This window comes from Ictidomys tridecemlineatus, chromosome 1 (assembly GCF_052094955.1).
Source record: "Ictidomys tridecemlineatus isolate mIctTri1 chromosome 1, mIctTri1.hap1, whole genome shotgun sequence".
Lineage (NCBI taxonomy): Eukaryota > Metazoa > Chordata > Mammalia > Rodentia > Sciuridae > Ictidomys > Ictidomys tridecemlineatus.
This window is the reverse complement of record NC_135477.1, coordinates 258,016,072-258,042,569: the sequence shown is the minus strand read 5'-3', so window position 1 is coordinate 258,042,569 and position 26,498 is coordinate 258,016,072. Positions and strand designations below refer to the sequence as shown.

General features: G+C 43.4%; 1 protein-coding gene across 1 annotated transcript; it reads right to left on the bottom strand.

Moving 5' to 3' along the window:
• Positions 1-26,415, bottom strand: Nsun2 (NOP2/Sun RNA methyltransferase 2). Its single transcript, XM_005335187.5, has 19 exons — positions 26,015-26,415; positions 25,750-25,907; positions 25,145-25,249; positions 21,515-21,620; positions 19,063-19,134; positions 17,941-18,025; positions 16,421-16,613; positions 15,948-16,022; positions 14,817-14,947; positions 11,131-11,204; positions 10,534-10,664; positions 10,037-10,133; positions 7,359-7,540; positions 6,984-7,076; positions 6,442-6,577; positions 5,694-5,774; positions 5,346-5,484; positions 3,739-3,778; positions 1-973 (listed from the first exon to the last, which is right to left on the bottom strand). Exons 1-19 carry the CDS (start codon positions 26,108-26,110, stop codon positions 691-693), a joined length of 2,277 nt encoding a protein of 758 aa, XP_005335244.1. The 5' UTR covers positions 26,111-26,415; the 3' UTR covers positions 1-690.
• Between the last annotated feature and the right edge of the window lie 83 nt (positions 26,416-26,498).

Sequence of the window (26,498 nt, the reverse complement as noted above, 5' to 3'; positions counted from 1 at the left end):
TGCATCATCATTAATAGCTCTTTATTTAAACATCTCAAGGGTTCCCAACCTCATTTAAAATAAAAAAAGACCCCAACCCCATTTAGAAATAAAAACTGAATAAAAGCACGTAAAGGCCCCGTAATTAGTATCCCAGTTCACAACAGAGTACTTACCCTGGAAAGTTATATTCCACCTTTTATTAAAAAGGCACAGAAGTCATCTGAGGTCCAGATAACAACCCCACTGCACATCCTCTCCACACTGCCCATGTGCAGCTCAACACTGCTAGGAAGCCAAGGGACATCCCCAAGACTTTATAAGGAGCTATAAATTCTTCCTATAAATAACTTAAGAGACTGGACCTTAAGACCAATATAGGTCTAAGAAAAGGGACCAGAACATCCTACAGGGGCAACTTTCTTGAGAGGAGGACGGCTTAAAGGTGAAAGCCTGTCACCATGACAGATAAGTGACTAGGAGGGGAACCAAGACACTTTCTCACCAGTTCCACCCAGAAGCAGTACCAATCTTCCCCGACTGCTCCATTGATCTTCCCATCAGTTTTCAGTTTTAAAAAATATATACTTTACAGCTCAGAAGACATTCTTAATTTAGTTTGTCACCAAGGGCCAATGGAGACCGGCCCTTGATGATATATGCATCATCATTAATAGCTCATCACGGTGGATCGGGCGCTGTGGGGTGTCCTCATCGGGGTGGATCGGGCGCTGTGGGGTCACAACCCGGGGTGGCATCCGGAAGGCCTGCCTCCTCTGCTCTCAACTCCTCACCCAGCCCATCCTCTGGCAGTTCAGTGGTGGCTGTGCTGTCTTCGGTGAGAGCAACCTCCTCTTTCTTCTTTTCTCCAGACACCTCCAGCCCCATCATCCTGAGGTAATGGAGTCGTTCATTCTTGGGCACGAAAGTTCGAATGGAGGCCTTTCCCCGCCAGCCACACAGCACAATGGGGCACTGCAGGGCATCTGGATTCCTACAGAAGAAGACAGCTGCATGTTACATCAGCTGTGTTCATAACTGCATCCAAAGAGACATTAGCATGCACACTACACCCTCAAGGTGCTGGAAGGACACTGTGTCTGGTACTATGGCAGGTCTTCTTGAAGAAGGATCAGGAGATCACTTCCTCCTCCTCATCCTGAAGCAGCTCACCTAAGCAGGCAATGGGATGGCCCCACCTCTGCAGGCTGCATGCTAGCTGTGTGTTGGAGATCTACACCCCTCCCCTGCCTTGAACACGCTCCCTCTGGGCCAGCACACTGAGGTGAGGAAGAGGCCTCTCCCCTGGAGCCCTCCTGCCCACCTCATGGAGTCAGTGAACAAGCTTTGGGCCTCAGAGGCTGGGTGACTCAGGAGTGGCAGAACCCAGCCAGGGACCTGGTGCATGTTCTTTCCCACTCCAGGCTTCACGTGACGTGGTCTCTGGTGAGCACATCATGACCTGAGCCCCACGGCACACCGCACAGGTCTGTTGTGTTACCACCTCCCCAGGCCTGCTAGTCCTACCTCGCAGTCCCTACTCTTGCCACTGGGCACCTTGCCCCCTCCCTCCTTGACCCAGACAACTGCCCCCCAGCAAGAAATGCTCAGCTGTGATCTCCACGTGCGCCTGCCCTTTCACTGCCCATACTCTACCCACCTCACAGTCCCCACTCTTGCCACTGGGCCCCTTGCCCCCTCCCTCCTTGACGCAGACAACGCCCCCCAGCCAGGGTTGTAGGCATCCACGGGGAAGGCTCCCGAAGGCCATGTTAAACACAGGCTGAGGAGGGGATGCAGAGGGTTTGACTGAATTTTTAAAATAGGTGAGGAGAAGGACCTAAACAGGAAGGGGGGAACCACTAAAAAGAATAAGAACCACATCAAACCCTTCCCATTTTTCCTGGTATAAAGCACAGACAGTAAGTTGATAAAAATCAAGAAAAATGCAAAAAATTCCTAAACCCCCACAAAACAAGCAAACAAAACCCAATACTTTCTGAAGCTGTCATTTACTAACTGTGTGGAAACTAGTATTTATGTGTGGAAAGTGTATGGACATGTTAGAATACCCCAATGTTTTCCAATCAGGGCCAGATGTCACCGCTATTTAAAAAAACAAAACAAAACATTTCTGGGTCTTGATTCAAACTTTAAGAAAACTGACTCATTCAAAATATGCTGGTGGACCGTGCTCTGCTTCCCCGGCTTGCCTATGAGCACATCCAACAGTCCTCCTTTTTACATCTTCTCCTGAGCCCACAAAACCCTTCCCATTACACAGCACACCGCTAGCTGCCCACATCAGCACTGCACTCTTCTACCCCTTCCCCAACTGTCCGTGGCACCCATCCACCCAGTGCCATCAGGTATCACAGACCACCTTGGCAAATTGCAGGGACACCCCGATGTGACTCTGGCACCTTCAATGTCCTCACTTGTGGCTTTGCTCCTGCCTCCATGACTACTCCCATCTTTACTGACTACTCTCCTAAAAACCCAGCTCCTCTAAAGCCTAAGTTATCTCACCAAGTGCCAGGACTTGGAAGAGAGCTGTACGCTCATGAGACCTGGAGCCTTCTTTCCCCTTAATTCTAAAACCTCTACCCAGGAGCCTGCCCTAAAGTCCATTTCCATGTCTATTCAAGCACCTCAAAATGAGTGTTAAGTGCACCCTTTGTTTCCAGTCCTGGAGACAAGAAATGCTCAGCTGTGATCTCCACGTGCTCCTGCCCTTTCACTGCCCATACTCTACCCACCTGCCATCAGGCAGGGCCACCTGCAGTGCTCCTGGCATCTAATCCCTAGTTACCTGCCTCTGCCACCCAGCTCATCTGTTTTTTACCCACTCTACAGTCTTCCCTTCTACTCCTTAACTCCCACATCAAGACCTCCTTTCCCTACAGAGCACACACCAGACAGCAGTCAGTCTGAAACCTGGGAACACACGACACCTCAGACCTTGGCTTATATCCATCCTCTCTCCCTCGCTCCTTGTGGCTGAGCCCCACCCACACAGCTCTCCAGTCTCCTCCTGCCTCACATCTGGGCTTCAAAGGTTTCTCCTTGCCCTTCAGAACTCACAGAAAACTACACAATGGCTCTACACACCCACTCCCCAAATCAACTCAGCCCTGGGCCCCACCGTATTCCTTCTCTTGGAAGTGTCCTCTATTTTACAAAGAAGCAGTGCTAGAGGTGAGGCTGAGATGCTACCACTTAGGAGGAAGCCACCTAACTCTTCACCCCAGTTTCCTCATCTGGCAGCTGCCGCCGATACTGGGACCTATACCTCCAGGGATCCCCGTGAGGCTCCAGGGCGAGCAGGTACAAGCACTGGACAACCTAGAAGTGAGCAACAGCAGGGCTCAGCCTGTCTTAACTAGCCTTGGAACCACGCCTGAGTGTGATGGGGACCACACCTCAGCTGAACCAACAACCTGACCTCACTGTGCAACATCCAGTTTTCCACATAAGTCAGAAGTCAAATCAATTCCTAATGCCTGGAAAGTGTTACGTATTTTGTTCTCCACAAACATGAACATATCACACCTGCCTCCCAGCCGACTGTCCTACAAAGAAGTATCCTCATGGTAATCTACAAAGACAGTATTTCAGTTCTGAGGTTTTCATAGTCTTACCTTTGGTGTAACATTCTTAAAAGGCTTTCAAGGGCCCCGAGGTTCCCACCACCCCTCAAGGTTTCCCTCGCCTGAGAGAAAGCAGCACAACCAATGGCAATGGGGTGCGCTGACTTACGCAGAATCCGGCTCATACTTCAACACGACACTTCCTTTTGCTGGAAGAGAAAGAGTCCTAAGTTTGTCAAGTGCTCGAGTCAGTGGACACAACTGATTGTGCTTCTACATTATGCTGTTTTGAGGAAATAGCAAATAATCCTTTCTTGACTAAGAATCTAGATGGAGGGATGGGGCTGGGGCTCAGTGGTAGCGCACTTACCTGGCATGTGTGAGGCACTGGATTTGATTCTCAGCACCACATAAAAAATAAAGCTCTATCAACAATAAAAAAAAAAAAAAAAAAAAGAATCTAAATGGGATCCTATGTGCATGTATAATTACATGGCCAATGTAATTCTAATTCATGTCCAACCAGAAGAATGAGAAGTTTTACTCCATATAATATAATGTCAAAATGCATTCTACTATCATGTATGACTAATTAAAGCAAATTATTTATCATCTTTAAAAAAAGGAATCTGGATGGAGAAGCCCTTCTGAATATATACAGATGCGTTGAGAACACAGCAAGGACAAGGGGATAGAGGCCCAATGAAAACAAAGGAAAACAGAATTAGAAGACCTTGCCAAAATTATTTTTATGCCTTGGAGAAAATGCCCCAAAGAAGGACCTGAAATAGAAATTTATGAAATATAAAAGGAAAATGTAACCAAAAACCTATCCTGGTGGGTTAGCAGAGCAATGGCCTGCTGGCCAGATGGCAGCATTTTGCTTTAACAAGGTTGGCAAAGATACCAGGTGACAGATATCCCATTAGCTGGTCCTATGTGCCTTACAACACAGGTGAACTTGAGCACTAGAGCCTGTCCCCCTGGCTACCTGCTGATGAGTGCTGGCTGGTGGCATGGCCCAGGACTCCTGAGCTCAGCAAGCTGCCCCGAGGGCTTGCTCATGAGGCCAGCCCCCAATGCCCACAGACTCCTGTGGGTTCTGGGCTGTACCAGGGGCTTGACCAGGGATAGGTAAACAGAACAGCACTCCTAAAGATGCCTTTGTTCTTTAACATTTGGAGATGCCAGATTTCTCCAAAGCCCCCCGGAAACTGACAGAGTCAGTAGAGAGTACTGTGATGCACAGTCCCCTAGTCTATGCTGATGATGGGTTCTAGGACCCCAGCAGAGACCAGAATGCCAGGACACTAAGGCCTCCATACAAAATGGCTCATAGTCTGCACAGAAACCACACACATCCTCCTACATCCTTTAAGCAAGCTCCAAATTACCTAGAACTCTTAACTGCTAAGTCAAAACTTTTGTTTTGTTTTGATACCAGGGATTGAACCCAGAGGCATTTAACCACTGAGTCATATTCCCAGTCTTTTTTAAAATGTTTTACTTTGAGACAGGGTCTTGCTAAGTTGCTTAGGGCCTTGCTAAGTTTCTAAGGCTGGCTTTGAACTCGTAATCTTCACATATGACAAGTGAAAAGGTTTTGTGTTTATCCATAACTGGATAAATCTGAGGATATAAAGCAGATATGAAGGTGTACCCTGAAATAGTGGTTGAGAAATATGCCAAAAAAAAGAGAAACACCTATATATATATATTTTTTCATTCTTATAGAGACAACCCAAGTTGTGCCTCTATGTCATCCAAATCACTTACTCAGGTCCTTGGCTTGACTGTATGTCTCATTGCTGAGTTTTCTAAAAAATGGATTTTCTTGGGTCAACAATGTCTTCACATCTTCCATGGATATCGTAATAATTCTTGAATTAATAAATGGATACAATGTATATATTCCCTGTGGGAAGAAAGATCACCATGATGCAATCCATGACATCATCACCTGCTCACAGACCTGTGTGTGGCGTGCCCCACAGGAGGAAGCCCAAGCCCTAGAGGAGCTTGACAACCTCCAAGGTCCAACAACAGGTGGTAAGTGCAAGTCATTCAGACCCTGTTACCTGGCCAGAGCCCAACCTCATCCCCAAATGCTTTGCCTAGAATTACCTCCTGTGCCAACCGGAAGGCACAATCAAATTCTTCACCGCTGTTATTTCGACACCAGACCTTTATCCCTGTGTTAATAACCTGTAAGAAAAAATATATATTCATGAAACACACAAACAAAAATCAGGATAATCAAAACATTCCCTTCTACTATGAGGTGGTGAACTGTATGTGAGCAGCTCCAGGGAGGAAATGGGCCTTGCCACAATGGGTTTTCAAGAACCCACTAACAGCTGCAAATGGCCTGTGTCATTGGCTTATGACAAATAATTAGAGATAAAATCTGGACATTTTGGAAACGCAAGAATAGGTCAGCATGCATTCTGATGGCCATTTAAAGCAAGGAACTGTCACAGCATGTAGTCTTTGACAACCTAGCAGAACCACCTGGAGAGGAGCGTGCACAAGGCAGATCAGGTCTTAAGAGTGCTATAAAAAATGTGTGACCTGTGAGACTCAAAAGCAGGAAAGGAAATGACAAAAGGTCTACAAATGGCCAATATAAGAAAAACGTACAACAGGACAAAGCACAAGGGCCCGCCTGAGCACAGCCAGAGCTTCCATGCCCTCACCCTCCCACCCAGAGGACCAGCTCCAGGAGGATACAGTAGGGATCCAGACTTGTGCCTGCCACCAGCTCAGAAATCACAGGCCAAGTGCAGGGGCCTCAGCCACTCTGCACACGGGCAGAGCAAGTGCCAAGATCTTGCACACCCTGAATCACAGTCACAAGCCTGCACGGTTTTACCTTCATCCTTTCACTGTTGTTCAGCAGCACATTCCTCAGCTCCTTAGAGACCATGTAGAGTTGCCTTTTCTTCCCTTCTGTAGTTCGAGTTAGCAAATTCATTCTTGGGAATGATGGATCCAAAGCATAAAATTTCCTTTAACAAAATAAAATTGTTACATCTTACTCTCCCCAACAGCGTTCAGCTTCCACAACTGCAGTGTGGGTTAAAAGCACCCAAGCTCTGCTCCGGACTTCTACTGCTAAACTTATTTACCTTCACCTAGAACTGCCAGACAGTACTTGAGGCACAAGGTCAGGGTCCTAAATTAACAAGGGCAGCTTCTCTCCTTCAAGTGTTACTCCAGTGACAGAAACATGAGACACCTGCACTACACAGGAGCCTCTCAAAGAGATTTTTACAGATATGCAAAGGACCAGTTTTCCAAAAGGCAGTGGAGTGACCATCTAGTGAATGCTGCTGTGCTGAGTGCACAGGTGAGCAGGGGCGCATTTACCACATGAGGCAAAAGAAGAATTAAACAGGCTAAATTAATCCTTACTCAATAGGTGGAAACAATGGGTCATCTTCAGGAATGAACACAAATGGATCCTCTTTAAATCCAAATAACTTCATTTTCTTTGACGGAGGAGGACTAAGAAGAAAATAAGGATGAGATAAATGAATGGGTACCCCGCACAGTAACCAAAAGCACAGGGGTTCCTTAGCTGAAGGCTGAAGGCAGAGGCAGAAGTGGAAGGCTTCTAGTGCCCAATGGATCCCAGCAATCATGGTGCATGCCCACTAAACTAAGGCCTGTGTGTGCAATGTTCTCACACCCCACCTGTACAAAGTCCCCACAGGAAAGGCCCTGGGCCCAACAACTCCTTAGAAGACCGCAAAGGCACCAGATGATCAGGATCACAGAATAACTCACCCACACACACCATCTTTCTTATTTTCATTATTCTCTAAATTCTCGGGTGTTGTTATTTCTGAGTCACCAGTTCCAGTGACCAGCTGACTTTCTGGCTCTAAGGCATCCACAGGTTTCCCCTCTGTGGGAGTTGCAGTGCTCAACTGTGTGGCTTCTCTGTTCTCTACAGATTTACCCTGTACCTAATGTAGGGAATAAATTTGTTTATTTATATAAAGATATGTAAACTTTTCACTGTTTCAAGAAAATAAAAATTGTCAAGTTCACAAAATCAGTCTGCTGTAATTTTCCATAGCACTGTTAAAAAAAAAAAAGTTTTTCTAAAGTAGAGCTTTTGACCTGTCTGCTGTTATAAATGGAATTCAGAGGCAATAGGCCCTCAGGGTTTAAGCTGGTCTCCTAAGGAGCACACACTTCCTGATCCTCGGTAGGGCCCGCCAGGCCCGAAGTACCAGTTCCTTCTCAATTATAAATGCTTCCTGTGCATCAGCTCATGCAAGGCACAGTGAAGTACAGAATGAGTCAAACACAATTCCTGAACTACTAGGCAGGCATAAAAAGATAAGCACATAAAGAAGGGAAGCAAGAGAGAGAGAGGTGACGAGTTTCCAGGGCATCTGGAATTAGGTAGAGCACACACCTTAGGGTCCAGGAGACACCTGATAAGAAGCACATTACCGATTTAGGGCAATAGTATAATTTAAATTTGGTTGAGTATCAACAGAACGTTTCACTTATACTAAACTCTTCTAGGGCTTGGGCACAGCTCAATGGGAGAGCACTTGCCTAGCAGGCACAGGGCCCTGGTTCAATCCTTAGCACTCAGGGAAAAAAAAAAAAAAGATTTTAAAAATATGTATCCTTTTGATCCTTGTGAAGTAAGTTTACAAATTAGGATACTTTTAGGCAGACTTCCCCAGGGTCACAAAGCTATTAAGCAGAGGAGTCAAGACTCGACTCAGGCCTCAGTCCAAGTTTTAAAACAGCTCGGCACTGCCTCTCAGAGCACCTTCCATTTCAGCATGAAAAGCACGAAACCAGCCCCATGCCCTGGACAGAGCTGTCTGTCCAAATCTTGAAAAGTGCCTTCTGTCTCTTGGCCCATTTCAGATGGCCTATTCTCCACAGTGCTTCCTCTGTTCCACAATCTTCCACTGCCCTAGAAATACAGATAGCTGGTATGAATTCCAGGAGGTGACTCCAACTAGATTCTAAGACGCCACCTCATCACCAGACAGCACACACTATGCTTGCTAGCAAAACTACTGCTGAACTGAGTAAGGAACAGATGCAATGGCAGAAATGGAAGAGCAGTGTTAACATTTACCTGAGCTAGTAACATTGAGATGTTCTAAAAAGCAAGACAGTAATCATGTCAGGCTAAATAAAGTCAAAGTCAAAACCCAAGTATGTGACAAAGACATGAAGGTAGCCCTTAATGCAAGCAGGCTCCGAGCCTCAGCTGGGAAGTTTGAAAGCCACTAGCCAGTTGAGAATATACTGACCAGGTAAAATATACTAGTGCAAGTCACATGAATCGTTACACCTAAAACATGCTACCAGGGCTGGCATGTAACTCAGTGGTAGAGCATGTGCTTAGCATCAGTCCTGGGTTTAATCCTATCAACAAACAAGCAAATAACAAAATATGTGTTATTGTTAGAACATAGTACGGAAGAAAGAAAAGTTTTCTCAATAATAATTTCCTATACTGGTTACTCAAAATTAACATTTTAAATATACTGGGACAAATAAAATACATTAGTAAAATTAACTTTGACTTTTCAAAATGTGGCTATTAGAAAATAGCACATGTGGCTGGTGCATTTCTATTAGAAGCACAGCTCTAAGCATGCAGGGGCTCTACCTCAGAAATGGGAGCTGGGACACCCCAGCATTAAGATCCCAGATGAGGATGAATCAGAAAAGGTGCCCTGGAACATGTGCCCAGGAATATGGGGACCCCTAGAGAAAACACTTCCTGTTTCTCCAAAGGCTAAGCATTGTCTGTCCTAATTTTCAAGCATGGGTCTTAAAGAAACACTCATTTTTATCCTGATTCCAGGCCATGTTCTATACATGGAAAGCTGACTTATGAGATAACTTGTAAAACAAAGATAGGAACAGCACATGTCAAATGGCACCACGGGTGGAGATGAGGGGGTCGCCTTCTAACCCCACCTGCCTCCCAGCCTCCTTGTTAAGGGTACCAGAAGGCAATGAGGATTCTTACAAACAGGCAAGGCCGTGTCTCCAGGGTGGGATGAAGCCTCCACAAGTCCTCACAGTCAGTGAGATGCCTTGTGGTGAAACAAGTGCTACAGACAGGCAGTGGGCTGGGGTGCTAGAGCAGAACCCAGGGGCTTCAGGTTTGGGACCATAAGGCAGCTTTCATGTTTTGTCTTTTCAACTGTTTTTAGGATGTAGAAGCAATGTGTTCCCCCCAAAATAGCCTTTTCCACTATCTATCTCCAGGGAGAAACATCTGCTTTTTGGAAAACTCCAAATTGAAATGAATTCTCCTTGTGCAGGTTCAGACCCTCTTAACTCCAATGCCCCTGCCTCCCCCAACCTCCCCTTTGCCTCTACACTTCTGGCCTGGACTCCTGTTACTTTTTGTCCTAAATGTACAAAAAGACACAAATGTCCTATCATGCTTTTTGGAAAAAAGCCCTTACCTTTGGTTGACGTTTATTCCATGGCATGGAAGATTTTTTCACTAATACTGCCACAAAGAACCCTCCAGTATTTTGATGATGTGGTAATATTCTAAGGCTAAAAAACACAGAAAATTCGAGTTTTATGATTGATTCAAAATTCGTTCTCTTTAGTATTAAAATAAAGATGATATAACAGAAAATTCATGTCTTAACTGCAAACACTCACAGCCCATCCTCGTAATGGCCAAAATGCAATCTTTAAGAGCACAGGAAATTTCCAAGGGAAAACTTAACACTGCAGCTCAGTCAATGCCACTATTTATAAATGCTCCATACCACAGCCAAGAGACACTAGGAAGACCTTGCTTGCTGGAAAGTTCCTATGTGAGGATGGCCACACTGTAGCCAGGCCTCACAGCAACATCACTGGCTTGCCTCCAACCCTCCTGCCAACCTCACCGCTCTCCAGGAGAGCACACCCCCTCTTCTCCAAGCCCTGGAGCCCACACACCTACCACCGCTCCAAGTGCATCGCCTCTAACTTCTCCGGTTCCTTTGGTGGGAACATGGTAGGTCGAATCTGGGTATGCCTGCTGTGGGGAACATCGGCCCAATCTGCAAACCACTGCCCATCCCTGGTCATAACCTGCAAGAGAGGGCAGCTTTCTAGACTAAAAGCACAACCAATGCTAAGAAAACCACAGGTGCTGGGAAAGGCCCCCCCCCCCGCCCCGCCTCGAACAACTCAGTCCGTCCAAAGACTGGACATTTGTAAAGTCAAAAACAAAACCACCACCACAAAAGAACCATTTTCCACACAGGTTTCTTTTTAAAACAAGCCTGACTGTTTCTGACCTAAAACTGTAAAGTGAAATTATTTCACATTGAAACAAAGCTTGAATTCCAGACCATCAAATAAAAGCAAAGCTGTACTTATGGAGATGATGACAAAGGTTTCTGTACAATAAATAAAGGCAAGAAAACTTTTCCACTGCCAGAGAAAGAAACACAGATAATACCATTTGTCATTAAGTGATTAACTAATACTAAACCACATAACAAGATGTAGGATTCTTCGCATTACCCAAACATGGTCCTTGTAGCAGGATTACCTTCCACTGTGTAACGCCTGGCATCCACTTCAGCCCTGGCAATTCAGCAGACACATCAGCGAGTTCAAGAGCACCTTCACAGAAAGAAAAAAATTTCCAAAAATGCAAGGCACGTTATGCCCAGTGAAAGAAGCCAGACACAAAAGATCATATGCCATTATGACTCCATTTATAGGTAATGTCCAGGAAAAGAAAATTCACTGACAAAGTAGATTAGCAGCAGCTATGGGCTGAGGTGGAGCAGGGAATGCATGTTAATGAGCATAAGGAACCTTTTGTGATAGCAAAGATGATCTAAAACTGGTGAGGGGTACTCAACTTGGTAAGCTTGATGAAAATCATTTAACTGAACACTTAAAACAGATGCATACAGCTCAACAAAGTTGTGTATATGAAAGCAAGGCTAACCTCTCTGAGCAGCAACCAGTACCCAAAGCAGCTAAAATTCATTATTCCCTCTTCTTATAGCTACACACTAGTCAGATGACTGGGGTCTTCATGCTGTTATATCTAAAACACACCCCAGAGCCAAAGAGAAACTCTTAAAAATGAACTGTGGAAATTTTTTTAAACAGTTTTAGATCAAAGTAAATTTTCTAAAATTGCCAGTCAGGACACAGTCACCCCAATGTTAAAAATAAAGGGACAACTGTGAACACACACTCTGGCATTAAGTGTTTATAATAGTGACATTACAAGAATCTGTAATGTGGGCCCTTTTGGGAAACGATTTAAACCAGTTAGTAGGCACAGATCACCAGTGTATATTTTCCAGCTTCACAGAAGAGAAAAACCCAATGAAGTAAAAGAATTCCCAAGGTGGACGTGTGTCAATGAGAAATGTTATGTAAGTACCTTACTGACTCCCGTCATTTCTGAACATTCTTCCATTAAAGTTTAAAACACTCAATAATCACACAGGCACTAAAAAACCGCTTTCCTGAACTGAACCCTGTCCTGAGGCCCCATGATGGACCTCAGGGTGACCTCCAGCTACCAAGAAGGTTAGGAGCTGCCAACACTGACCCAGTATTTGTAGTCTACATAGCACCGGCTGCCTTCTTCCAGCAAAAGCTTTGAGCACTGTCGGCTGGGGAACAGACACCTCTAGTCAAGACACCAGTGACCACTAAGATTGAACCTCTGCTCTCTTAGAGGAAGCCCTACTTCTGTGCAGCACCTCTGGCAGAGGATTAAGGCAAAGCACCCGAGTGTGGACTGAAAACAACCACATGTAACAATTACCATCAGACAGGTGCATGCGGGAAGCTCACTTTCCCAATAAGAAACATCTATAGAACAGGACACTCAAGTGACCAACAGCAAGCTGCAACAAATCTGTTCAGCCCTTTGCTAACAAGAAGAAAAACTTGGACTACATATCAGGTAAGTAAAAAAAAAAAAAAAAAAAAACCACAGTATAAAATTTAATATACATAATCCAAACTCTTCAACACAGTAAAAATTAGAAGAAAATATTGCAAAAATCAATCAAGTTACTCTAAGAATTCACACACAAACACACACACATATCCGCCCCCCCCCCCCAAGAACTCTTCAAACAAAATGAACTGGGCCAACAGCACTGACTGCTCTCTGAAAAGTCCTCCAAGGAGGCAGAAGCCACTCCCTGCCCCACCACAATATCTGCCCCAGGACCCTGGAGAGCTAATGATTCTTAAATGTGGATGAAGGCACACACCCCTGGGTTTGCAGAAGAATGAAGCTGTGCCGCAGAGAGAGCCCTGTGGGAAGAGCCAAAACTGAAACTCTACTTTCAGAGAACACTCTCTCACCTGGACTGCTCCTGCAAAGGCTGGCGCATTGGAAATGAATGATGTCAGAGCATGTGGTGTTCAGGTGAGAACCTGCCCCTCTAAAACAGCAGCTATGGAGCAGGCAGGTTGGTCTTGAGAGGGGATGCTCTTATAAGACATGCAGACAGGAGTGCAACAACAAGTACTGCATGTAAAGAATGCCACCACTGGGAGTGAAGCAGACTCACTGCTGCAAGAGCTTTCTTCTCCTGTAATCAGGGGTCCTGGCTGTTGGTCTTAGCCATGAGCTTAAAGCAGAAAAAGGAATAACCGTAATGACCCGAAGTACTCAGGCAACAAGAGACTTTGCAGAAAACACCAAATAGTTCAAAAGAATCTACAAAAACTTTACATCAAGCAGCACAGGATGGGGACATGACCACCCATTCCAAGTTGAGAAAACGTTCACAAAGAAACCAGAGAAAGTCATTTTTACACAAAGGCACCAGCAAAAGAAGCATTTGAGAACCCTCGCACAAAGAAACCAGTCCTCAGGTTTAAGGGGCAAACAGCAGCTAAGCACGCCACCAGGGAATACACGGTCCGTCCTTTTCTTTCTCAGAGATCTGGGACCAGACCACGGCAAGGGACATGTGAGAGTTTGTGTTATCAAACAACCTAGACTCTCATTTTTCCAAGAGTCCTGGCTAAAGCAGGTGTAAATCCAAGCAGGTTAAGACTTCTGACACCCGACCCAAAATGCTTAGAAGTTTGATTCTATAATAGTGAAACTGCTAATTATATTCCCTCAGTCCTTTTCACATACCTTCTGAAGCAAAGTACTACCCCAAACATGGTGTGACTATGAAAAAATGATGGTTCGGAAATCTTTTTCCAAGGACAATATATAAAAAAACAAAATAAACACGCCATATTAAATCCTAGTCTAAAGTGCACAACCAGACCAGCCACAGATGAGATGAACTCAACCAAATGAAAGCCAAGTAGTGGACGCTGCCTCAGAAACACACGCTTTGTCACTTATAGTTCCACTTGCTTCATACCTGGGAGTGTAGGAAACTGTTAGCTTTCTATTCTGAAAACATGGTAAGTTTGAATCTTCTTACTATTTGGTATTAAGAAAATATGATGGGAAAGTGAATGCAAAATGATGTCATTCTATAGAAAACAATATGGAGGGGTCCTCAGGAAAAATATTACCATCCAGCTGCAGACCTAAAAGAACTGAAGCCAGGGTCTCTAAGAGGTATTTATATACCATGTTCACAACATCCAAAAGGTGGAAGAAATCCAAGTATCCACCCGCAGACAAACAGGTAAACAAAATGTGGTCTGTACATAAATTACTACTTGGCTTTAAAAAGGAATGAAGTTCTGACTACAACACAGATGAGCATTGGGTGCTGTGTTAGGTACAGAAGTCAGCTACAGAAAGACAAACATATGACTCTACTTCTATGAGGTAGCCAGAGCAGAAAAACTGCCACAGACAGAAATCAGAATGGTGGCTGCTAGGGTGAGAGAGGGGCCTTGCTAACGGGCCCAGAGTTGGCTTTGCATGATGAAGAATTCTAGAGATAATGGTGGACATGGCCGCACAATAACGTGCACTTACAAACGGTGAACATGACAAACTTTATGTTCTGTGTATGTCACCACAATAAAATTTTTTAAAAAATAAATCCGTTTGGTTAGGATCTAACAATTTTCCGATTTACACAAAAGTGAGAAAAGCTGCTTGTTTTGAAGTCCCGTATTTCACAACATATGTCAAATTCATTAAGGAAGTGTTTTAACTGAAACACGTCACTTTAGGAGTCATGGTTATAGGTTATAAACAAATGCCCAGGAAGAGATCTACAGAACATAAACCATAGCAAAAAAAAAAAAAATACCTCAATTGCGTACCTTCACTTTTCTCCAACAGAGAGGCTATGACCGCTTCATCCTCGATGGGGTTCAGCGAGCATGTTGAGTACACCATCCTCCCACCCTCTGCCAGCTGCTCAGCTCCTCGGGTGGCAATCCGTAGCTGTAAGCTAAAGGTTGACATCAGGTCACCATAAGACTGAATATACCCACAGGGCACAGATATTGTAAGCACACATTTATTATGTCAGTTATAGATTTTTACGACATAGTTATAATTTTGAAAAGGGGCTGGGGGTGAAGCTCAATTGTACAGCACTTACCTAGCAAGCATGAGGCCCTGGGTTCCATCTGCAGCATCACAAAAAAATAAAAAGAAACCAAAAAGCAAACAACCCTCCCCCCGCAAATAAAGAACTTTTTAAGTTTATCAGTATAAACTTACATGTGATGTTTGTGTTGGTCAAAAAAAAAAAAAAAGGGCTCCTATTTATCTATTTATGTTTTTTCTAGTTTATTAACCTTTCCCACCATGTCAGTAAGCAAAGGACAAAGCTGAAATTGAAAATAACAGGTGAATTTCACTATTAAAAAGCCTCCACATTTTAAGAAATGTGTTTTTTCAATGTAGAAACTGTCCTTTCATTAACTCTTATCCAAATACTTGCTTCCATTTCACACACACACAAAATGCCAATAAGTACTTGGTAGAGAAACAAAACTACCTATTAAAGTCATTTGTGGTGAATTTTCATTAGATCATCCATAGTTCTGTTTAAAAATGTGTGATTTTTCACGTTAAAAGTACAGTCTAAGCTGTTTAAAACAGGTATTTAAGCAAACTAATAATTCAACATGAAAAAACAAAACAGAGAAAAAAGATGGGAAGACCACAAAGATGGAAAATATCATTCAAGGAAAAACGCATGCTTGAAATGTTCTGGAAAAATGTTATAAAAATGATCTTTAATACATGTGTACCTGAAATACACACAACTTTCAGCTACCCTTGAAAGGTTTTAAATAAGCCCAATTTCTGACACATAAGCAAACTCTCACGAGGCAGCATCAAATCTCACTTGCCAAAGCTGAACTCTGTACTCAAGTCCTGGGTGCTCAGCCACATCATTTCACATGTCACTGAAGGGAACTAGGTACCAGCTTACTAACCCATGCAGTTGCAAGCTGTTTAAGGTGGTCCACTTCTTCCAAACATCAATGTTTTTCCTCATAGTGCCATCTCCGCTGGAAAGAAGATATTTAAGAGCTTGATACTGCACAGATTAATCAATGACTGAAGTGTAATGGCATGTATTCTCAAGATGATTAACACAACAGGCATTACTACGAAAACCAATTAGAAAACAATCTGCGTTCTTATCAGCACAACCAACTTTCCATGTCTGTTTTAGGGACACTCTAATAGCATTATACCTTCTCATTATACTTCAATTTTTAATCCAAAAAGGAAGTTACAGACTAGAACAAGAAACCTCATTCAACTCCTAGAGCAATTCCTTTGCTTCCATCTGGGAGAAATACAGGTTGGGTAACCCTTAAATGAAATGCTTAGAACCAGAAGTATTCGGGATTTGTTTGGACTTTTAAATATTGGCTTTCTGCCCTCTTAATAACATACCTACCTACAAGGGACATCACACAGAACCCGGTCATAGAAGAGAACCTCTTTCCTTCCATCCACATCTATGGTGAGTCTAGGTATGCTGGATGCGTCATGGTTGACCACCATGATGCAGGGACTACTCAACCTTTTGGCTTGATGAACAAGTAGATAGCAGCGTTTGTTGTCCACATCATTAGCAATCACAAATCCCTCTGCAAACATAAAATTGCAGTTGTCAGGTGAGATACAGCAGAAGTTGAATTATTCCCTGAAACACATTGTTGGCAGGTGAGAGACAGTGATGTGTCAACCTAAGACCTGAGGTCAAGACTTTCTAACAGCATTTAAGGGGGTCCCAAAAAAGAAGCCAAGTGGTTCTGCATGGATTTTATGGACCCATGAAATTTCAAACTCTCAAGATTAATTTGTTCAAAAATTATTCACTTTGTACCAATTACTATGCCAACAATGTCTTTTCTGTGATAAGCAACTATTAATTACAAAGGAAGATGTGGAGAGAATATAGGAACCACCCATCAGGTGTTAAAATATTGCACAGGGCTTTGATAGATGGACGAATGGGCTCCTGGAGTAGGGTATTAACATTTGAATGCATAAACTGTCCTGAGGCACCCAATTGGTCAGCCAAGCTAAGAAACACTGCATGGAAGTTTACTGCAAGCTGCCTCAGCTCATATCTGATTCCTTTCATGCCTCCAGCAAAAGGACAAATATGCTCAATAACATTTATCATCAGGATCATTGTTTAAAATATGAAATGCAAAACATCAATAATACAAAGAGGAGAAACTGCTCCTACCGGCACAACCAAGGCTCTTTATGACTGATTTGGAGAAAATAAAATCAGTGAAGTAAATAAGATTTCTTAACAAAAACCTCTGAACAATATAAGAAGGCTTAAGAAAACACCATATATATACGAAGTAAACCAAACTGGAGCAGTTGTCTCAAAAGGACAGAGCCAGAGACTAAGGTGGCTTAACAAACTATGGAAAGTGTCCTGTTCTGTGCTTCTTTAAAGAACCCTGGTAAAGGGGTACTAGCGCTAGCATTCCTCAGTCTTGCAATACTCCTGCAAGGTGAGCACTGACATTCAGTTTCAAATGTGACGTCTAAAACTGCCACACAGCTTGGCAGTAAAAAGTGGAGTATCTGTACCTAGAGAGCCTGGCAGCAGCTCTGACCACACCTCACAGCTACTCACATGATGTGAGTCAACAGACAATGGGGCAATGGTACCACTGAAATTTCAAACCACATAGGCCTAACCAAAGACACTATTGCTTTTACAGAAAACTCATACAATCCTAAAATAAAGGACCCTCCATATCATGAATGTGTGGGATTGCGAACTCTTGAGGACACTGTTCAAAAATGCTCAGCTCCACCTTCGCTTAATAGAAAACTCAGCTGTGTGTCAGAAAGATTTCAAGGCCCGGCCAGCAGGCAATGCTAGGTCTCTTCCTCAGCTATGAACCAAGGTAGCTCCTACCCCTTCTAAACAAGCCCAGTGAGTACCTGGAAAGGGAACACTCATGTCAGCATGCAGCATTTCAATCAACTGCGTGGTCTTTGATCCAGGTGCTGCACACATATCTAAGATCTGTTGAAAAGCAAGAAAATTATGGTTGATTTCAAAAAAATCAAATATTTTATATTTAATTTAAAACAAATTTCATTATTCTAGTATTTTGATTTCTAATTCAAGAACACTTTTTTAATGGAATGAATCTACAGCAGGTCCTATGTTACTTATAGAAATCCCATAATAGCTAATGCCTGACTACCATCCCCCCACCAATTCCAGACAGGAACAGAATGGCACCAGAAACCAACGAAAGAAATTAATTAAGACGAACAGCAAGAATCATTAGAGCACAATGCTACAGTACAGAACACCCTAGATTCAAACCTCAGCCCAATCACTTGTCTCTGTAACCCTGGGCCAGCTATTGGTTTCTTCCTCCTTTCTTTGCTTCATCTGGGAAAACAGATAGTGACGGCATCTTTCTTCACAGGATTGTGTGGGTGATAAAAGGAATTAATTCATACCAAGAGTAATGGACAATGTTTGGCATATGAGCTCACTGTGATTTTCAATGTGACTTGACTAATCAAGATCACTGAAGATAATCTGTATAGTAAATAAAGGGGTACTAGCACTACTCTGATACTAGCTTCCACTTCTCGAGCATTCCTCCGTCTTACAGTACTTACTAAATTTTTAAAAGGGGGAAAATAGTTATCTGACTTGTGCAAATTAAATAGGACTTAAAAGTATTAAAAAAACCCTAATACATGCCATTCTCTATCCAAAGTGGAAAAAAAATAAGATTACATATTTTTAACAATACAAACAGGCATGACAGGGGGGATAGTAGGGGATAGGAAAGGTAGCAGAATACAACAATTACTAATTGGGCATTATGTAAAATTGTGGATGTATAACCGACGTGATACTGCAATCTGCATTTGGGGTAAAATTGGGAGTTCATAACCCACTTTAATCTAATGTATGAAATATGATATGTCAAGAGCTTTGTAATGTTGTGAACAACCAATAAAAAAAAAAAAAAAAAAAAAAAACAAACAGGCATGACAATGCAATGAGCTACTGGCCCCATCTGTTCAGGTACATACCTTATGATGTGGCTGAACATTAAGCAGCAGCGGTGGGATCATGCTGACAGCTTCCTGTCGGCTGATGTTTCCCTTGAGGGAGAAAAATCAGCAACCATGATAAAAATGGAAAGAGTTTAAACACTGGGCATTGTATCAAGTGCAACAGGAAAAGATCATGCAATTTTACACAGAAAAGAAATTACACCATTACACAGGATATTAAATGAGAACAGACTTTTATACTTGTAGATAAGTGGCTACTGATGGCTAATTAAGGATGAATATTAGAAATTCAGGTGTAATACTGAATTTTATTACAGCCCAACTCCTCTTCTTCAGAAAGCACAAGGGGGTTGGCTGAGCAGCTCTCAAAGGTGGACCTGCTGCTATGCAATACACTGAAAGCACCGACTTTACACAGGACAGAACATCTGTCAGGCAAGTCTTCCTTCTTGACCAAAGTCTAACCTCTATTTTCTGATCCTGCTATTTTCAGTAACCATCCATGTCAATTTTCTATTCCTCACAACTGCCTTTCAAAGTCACTGCTCTCCTCTTCCTTCTTTGGACAACTGATATCCGAAATTCCTCACTCACTGCAGTCCTCACACCTTCTCAAGGGGGCATGTGACAGGTGGATCATGTTCAGATACAGTCCTGCTGCTTGTAGGTCAGCATTGCCTCCACCACCTTCATTGCCTCCTGCCTCTGTGCCTGGACTGCAGACCAGCAGCCACCACTCACCTTACGCCCAGGAATCCATCAGTCAGAGCCTACTCTTAGGCTTGTACCTGCAGCTTTCACCTCCAGGTTTATGACCAGCAGTGAGTCTGTGGAGACTCTCTGAATCTTTATTTACTCACTAGACACACTGATGCCAAGCTTTTGGGTTACTCTGGAGTTCTGATAAGCCTGCCTTCTGTTTCTATTCAAGTTTTCAAATAAAGCATTAAGTAGAATGGGGACATCAGGCCCTTGACTACAGACATCCAGCACTTAGTCACTTGAATCACAAACACCCTGAAGAGGTTCTACAGCCAGCTCTGAGTATCCTAGAGGGTACCAATGTTTATTTTGAGAGCTCTCATCACGCTGGCTCCTGATCAGAACACTCAACAGGATCCTTACCAGTTGCCATGCTGACTTCCCATCTCCTCCACCTCCCAGAGCTGCCAAAACCTGGCAGTTCAAAACTTACCCCATGTAACACAGTGATCCCGACAAAGCTTCTGCTCTATTCACCTGTTCAGTGCACACCTGAACAGTGTACAACTGCTTCATAACAGTTTTGCTTATCCTTACTGGATTTACCCTCTAGATTAAAAGCTGATGAAGGTGTATGTAGCAGCACTTAGTCCGTTAATATTCAGGAAGGAATACTCAGGGAGGAAAAGCCAGGCAAACGTAAGTCCAGTTTAACAGTGTACAGAAAGGTTACATTAGTAGAAAATGGCTAAGAATCAAGTAGAAGTAAGAACTGAACAAGGTGACTGGCATCCCAATTGGTTAAGGTTTCAGGGAAGAGACTTGGAAAGCACAATATTTCCATAAGCTCATAGTGAAAAAGAAAGAAACATAACCTGGTGATGCACACACACTGACCTGGTCAAAAAGAAGTAGACTGGAAAAGAGGAAACCTGGGCCCTGACTTTACATGTGAAACTAAGAAATTTCAAACCAATAAAAAGGAAATAGCAAAGTTTATGCAAACTACTCACTTAACTACTGCATGAGAGAAAACTATTCTACTGGGGGAAGTTGATTCTTAAGATGTACCCAGGTGTTTATACTTTCTGGCAAAGGTATAGGTGGAAAGAGACAATAGAGATGATTAACAGTGAGATTAAGTCTTATTTTTAACAAAAAACTGATTTTTTAAAAAAAAAAAATCCTTTTGTCACACATTTGTCAGATGTGATTGTAAACACATGTAATCCCAGGAATTTGAGAGGCTGAGGCAAAAGGATCACTAGTTCAAAGCCAGCCTCAGCAACTTCGCAAGACCCTGTTTCAAAATTAAAAACATAAAAAGGGCAGGGGATGTGGCTGAGTGTTTACGCATCCCTGGATTCAATTCCTGGTACAAAAAATAAAATAAACCCTACACTCTACTAATATGGCCCCCAAAACCTATTATTTTACGTCTACAACAGGAAAGTAGAAGGTGCTGGGAGTGGATTAAGCAGTGGTCTCATACGTGATACTACCTTTGTCCAAGTTGTACAAACCCACAAGAGGAGACAATAGATAAAAATGACACCTTTGACTCACATCCTTACTAAATTTCATAATCAACAATCCATGTTAGGGAAAGGTCAGAAACCAAAGCTGGGCACACACTTATGGGTGTCCTCACCGTGCGCACTATCTTCCTATGGCTCCCAGTGACAAGCACAATACAAATCTGACCATGATACATTTCTGCACTGAATGATTTAAGGAAACCAACAATCCAGAGAGACCTACTTACAGATTCGGTTTCGCTAACCAGGAACTGATGAAACCTTTCCAACTGTGGAGACTTTCTCAAGATTTTCCGACTTAAATTTGTGTGCCAGGCAAGTTCTTCAGGATACCTGAATGAAAAGAAAGTAAACAGCTGTGGACTACACACTGACGTGCTTTCCTGACAACCGCTTTCTTCTACAGACTACAGACCAAAGGACGCTCCCAGTTGGTTTTACTTGCTCATTCACATCCACCTGCTCTCTCAAATGCACTTGGGAACACTCACTAATGTCATTGGGCATGAGGAGTATTTAAGGAGACCACAGCCCTGTAAGAAAGTGGTGCACTGTGGGTGGTGTGAGAAACATGTGTATGTTACTATAAAACTACAATAACAAAGACGAACTCATGGAGCCTTTTCCACTCCTGCTCCTCATAGTTGTGAGTTAACGACAGTAAGGAGGTTGGCGGGAAGAAGGCATAAGGAGGATGAATATCCTAAAGGAATACAGGTAACAACAGAATTAAGACACAATACAACAGGTCTGGTCTGAAAGACTGCTGAATGTTTGACATACATCAAGCTTTTTTTTTTTTGGCAGTATGGAGAATTAAATACAGGGCTTTGTCTATGCTAGGTAAATTCTCTACCTCTGAGTTATATCCCCAGCCCTGATTAGGTCTTTTTAAAAATACAATTTTCTTTTAAAAATTTGTTTTAGTTAGTTATACATGACAGTAGAAGGCATTTATGTACTATGACGTATGGTACATAGATGGGATATAATTTCTCACTTTTCTGAGTGTACATGCTGTAGAATCATATTGGTCATGAAGTTACATATATACATAAAGTAATAACATAATGCTTCATTCTGCTATCATTCCTACCCCCACATTCCCTCCCCTCCCCTCATTTCCCTCCATCTAATCTAAGGTAATGCTATTCTTCTCTAGCATCCCCCAAATTATTGTAAATTAGCATCCGCATATTAGAGAAAACATTTGGCCTTTGCTTTTGTGGGACTGGCTTATTTCACTTAGCATGATATTTTCCAACTCCAACCATTTACCGGTAAATACCATAATTTCACTCTTCTTTATAGCTAAGTAATATTCCATTAAGTATATATACCACATTTTCTTTATCCATTCATCTATTGAGGAACACCTAGATTGGTTCCATAGCCCAGCTATTGTGAATTGATTTTTATTATTTAGAAAACAAAATAATTATGTGCTAAAATGTTTAATATACCAAAAACCATTTTTTTTCACCAACCCCCGTAACAAGGCATTAATTTAAATTCCCAGGTTCACTGTAAATCACACCGATCTAAGAATAAAGCATCTCCTGCCAATTCTGTGAATATATTTGTACTTTCTATAAATAATGACATCACTGATAAGAAAAGGTATGCTTTTTAAATTTGACCTGCACCTAGCCCCTAATCTACAACTACACAAATGAGTATGCTGAGGTGACACAGTAAGTACCACACTCAATCTAATGTCAAGCCATGCATAACATGTCATGCGGCAATAAATCTCATCGTGGCTCTAAGTCTGAGGTGTAATAATAATGTGCTCAATTTAACAATGCAGGGTCCCAATAGTTCTGTACATCAAACTGCAGTCAGAGTGGCAACCAAAAAAACGAAAATGAAACGTCTGGCAAACATAAATACATGTGACTAATTTGAAACTGGTAAGTTTAGAGAAACAAACTTAGGCCTTAAAATTCAAAACACTGTTTGAGACACAGAATGACTCTCACTCAACTTCAGAAAAGCGCAGTGCCTTTCTCGGAGGCATCGGAACTGCCTTTTCCTATATATGATGTTCAACAAAGTGAGAAAGGGGCTGATGAATGTCAAAAGAGCTGAAAAAAAAAAAAAACAAGTTTGACTGTGGCTTGCAGAGAACAATAAAAAACAGGAAAACTTATTTACAACCCATGATTTCTCAGTTTGTTGGAACCTGCAGCAGAATGACCACAATGATTGGCCCGAAAGCACACCTGTCCCTATGGAGGCAAGCTTAACCACCCTAACTGCCAAGATAAGACAAAAATGCTGTTATCTTCAAAACCTCCTGTACCCCATCCCTGCACTCCTAGACATAGGCTTAAGGAACAAATGTTTTCAGGTGATTCTATGAAGTGGCAAATCCATGCACAACTTAAAACGCCAGTCTCCATTTGAAGAAATGCATAAGAGTCATTACCATCAATCACATTTTCAAATCAAGGGAAGAGAAATCTTCAAGAGGAGAAAAACTGGATACCATGAAGGCCACCTTACTAAGCAAAGCCATAACCATGGCAGCTGAGAAACATCCTTCTTTTCCACTGACATTAGTGACCACCAACAGGAGTCCAAAATGAGTCATCTACCTGCACTATACTCTTCAATTTTTAACTGAAAAATCTGACTAAAATTTGTAACAAAAATAAAAAACACTGATTTTTGTATGGCAGAAATGTATTCTGTGATGGTGATATTTCATTTTGATCTTGGCTGCACATATGTTTTAGTATGTGACCATTCCACATTCATTCAAAACATATGTGCTATGCATATCTGTGGTACCAACACTGAAAATCCAAATGGCTAGAGAAAGAAAAGCAAGCAAAGCTACGCTCCATGACTAACATGATTACTAAAGCCAGGCACAGTGGTACATGCCAGTAATCCCAATAACTCGGAGGAGGATCTAAAGTTTGAGGCCAGCCTCAACAATTTAGCAAGGGACCTAAGCAACTAAGTGAGACCCTGAGACTCAAAATAAAAAAAATTAGAGGGCATGGGATGTGGCTCAATGGCAAAGTGCCTCCTCTGTTTTCAATCCCCAATACCAAACACCACCACCACCACCCCATTTCAATACTCAAAAGTCTCAAAAGTTGCCAGAAAACACTTGTTAAATTCATTCTCATGCAGCAATTACTTAAAATGTTTGTGGTTTTCTTGGTGGAAATTCTCAATATCTGAAACTCAACCTTAAATACAGAACAATCACAATCTGCTTTGAAAACTTTTGTAAGTTAACCCAGGGCTGGGCATCTCCACATTGTTCAAATATCCCAGATATTTCACAAGACAGGCTGTGCTGTGGGATCAGGGGATCCCCTTCACACAACTGAAACCAGAACAGGTAACCTAGACACCCCCCCCCCCCCGGAAGTAAAGAAGGCGCTGCATGGGCACTGGGAGAAAAAGTGCTGCAGACCAGCTCTGCAGGTGAAGTCTGGGCTGGGGTGAGACATGATCCACCACAGGCCACGATAACCCTTTGTCAGACTGAGTCTGTCTTTTTTCTGAATGAATGTGGTGTAGCCACTTTGCAATAATTCTGAGGTGAGAAAACAAAGGCTGTAAATGGAAACAAGAGTGGTAACATCAAGGAAGAAAAGATACTGGACCTACTAAAACAAAGGAAGTGAAGTTAGTGACTGAAACAGAAAACTGCAAGTCATTTGTGAACACGTGCATACCAATGTTCTGTGGTGAGAAGCGCTCAAAGAGCACCAGGATGTCCACAAAGTCACTTTTCATGATAACAGCAAATGCACTGCCAAGAGATACATTCAGGGGACAAAAATTAAAATCTCAAAGAATTACCCAACATGACTAAACCTTGTGGTACTTACCAACTTAGTGGCTGTGGAACTTCAACTTTCTGACCATCCACCTCCAGGTCTTCCAATTCCTTGAAATACTTGTTCTTCAAGCAATGGAGAATTTCTTTTGCATGGCTATTAAAAAACAAGCAAGCTTCATACATTGCAGTCTTTAATACTTCATGAGTTTTAAAACTGAAACCAACTGCATGGAGAGAAGATGTTCCTCAGCCACTGCCTTTGCACCACATTCCTTAAAAATTTATGAACAATATTTATGAATCAATAAATGCCTTCCTTGCATTTATTACTTGCATCTCATCTCAGAAAGCTCTTAACTACAGTGATTGGAAATAAACACCTAGCTATATCAGGCAAATTCGATGTCACATATTCTCTTGTTGCAAAGGCAGGATCCTCAGCTCACCAATTCCTCACCAAACCTTTCTCGGGCTCCTTTTTCACCTTCCCCTCTGGCCACCAAATGCAATGCCTCCTTGACACATACCTATTTCACTGACCCCTGAGCCCCTGGTCAATATTTCTTGAATGCAAACGGCCGGAAAGAGGCAGCTCTCCGGCGCTCCCACATTCCCCGGAGGAACCCCTGGGCCTGGACCTGTCGGCAGCCCTACCTCTTGTAGCCAGTAATTCTCAAAGTGGCCGGGAGGGGTTCCCGGAGTGCGCCCATGAACTGGTCCCACTCGCCCTCGGGCACGATCTTGAGCTCCTGGTAGTAGTGCTCGAACAGCTTGTTCTCCTTGACGATCTCGGGGTACCCGCCTTCCCAGCCCTGGGGAGCAAACGGGAGTCTAAGCAGGGCGCAAGGAGCCTCCCCTCGCCGGCGCCCGCGGGCCCGGGGGTCCCGGGCGGCTCCCGGCCGCCGCGCCCAGCTCCTACCGCCTCGCTGCGCTTCCCGCCGCCCTCGGCGCCGTCCTCCACGCCCTCCGGCCGCTGCTGCTGCTGGAGCCGCCGACCCCGCGCCCGCCGCCCCATGGCCCACGCGGCAGCGCACGCTGCGCGCAGACACCGGCCCGCCAGGCCGCGACGCTCAGGACTTCCGGCCTGTGCCCAAGGCCCCCGTGAGGGTGGGCCTGGTCCTTTCAGGGGTCATCAAGAAATGTGCCCAAAGCGCCACAACCCGTCCTCCCGGAAAACGAGCGCGAGAGAAACGCAGCACGCCGCAGGGCAGAGAGGCTCTTGAGAGGAGCTCCAAAGACGTCTTCATGCGAAGCACGCCGCTCTCTCCGAAGCGCAGGCATCTCCGCGGACCGCCTGGGAACCGCGCGTGCGCAGAGCCATGCGGGACCCGGTGGAGGGCGCTCCAGCAGCCCTGGAGTAGGCGCGGAGAGGAGGGCTCTGAGGGCGGGGGCGGGGCTCCGAT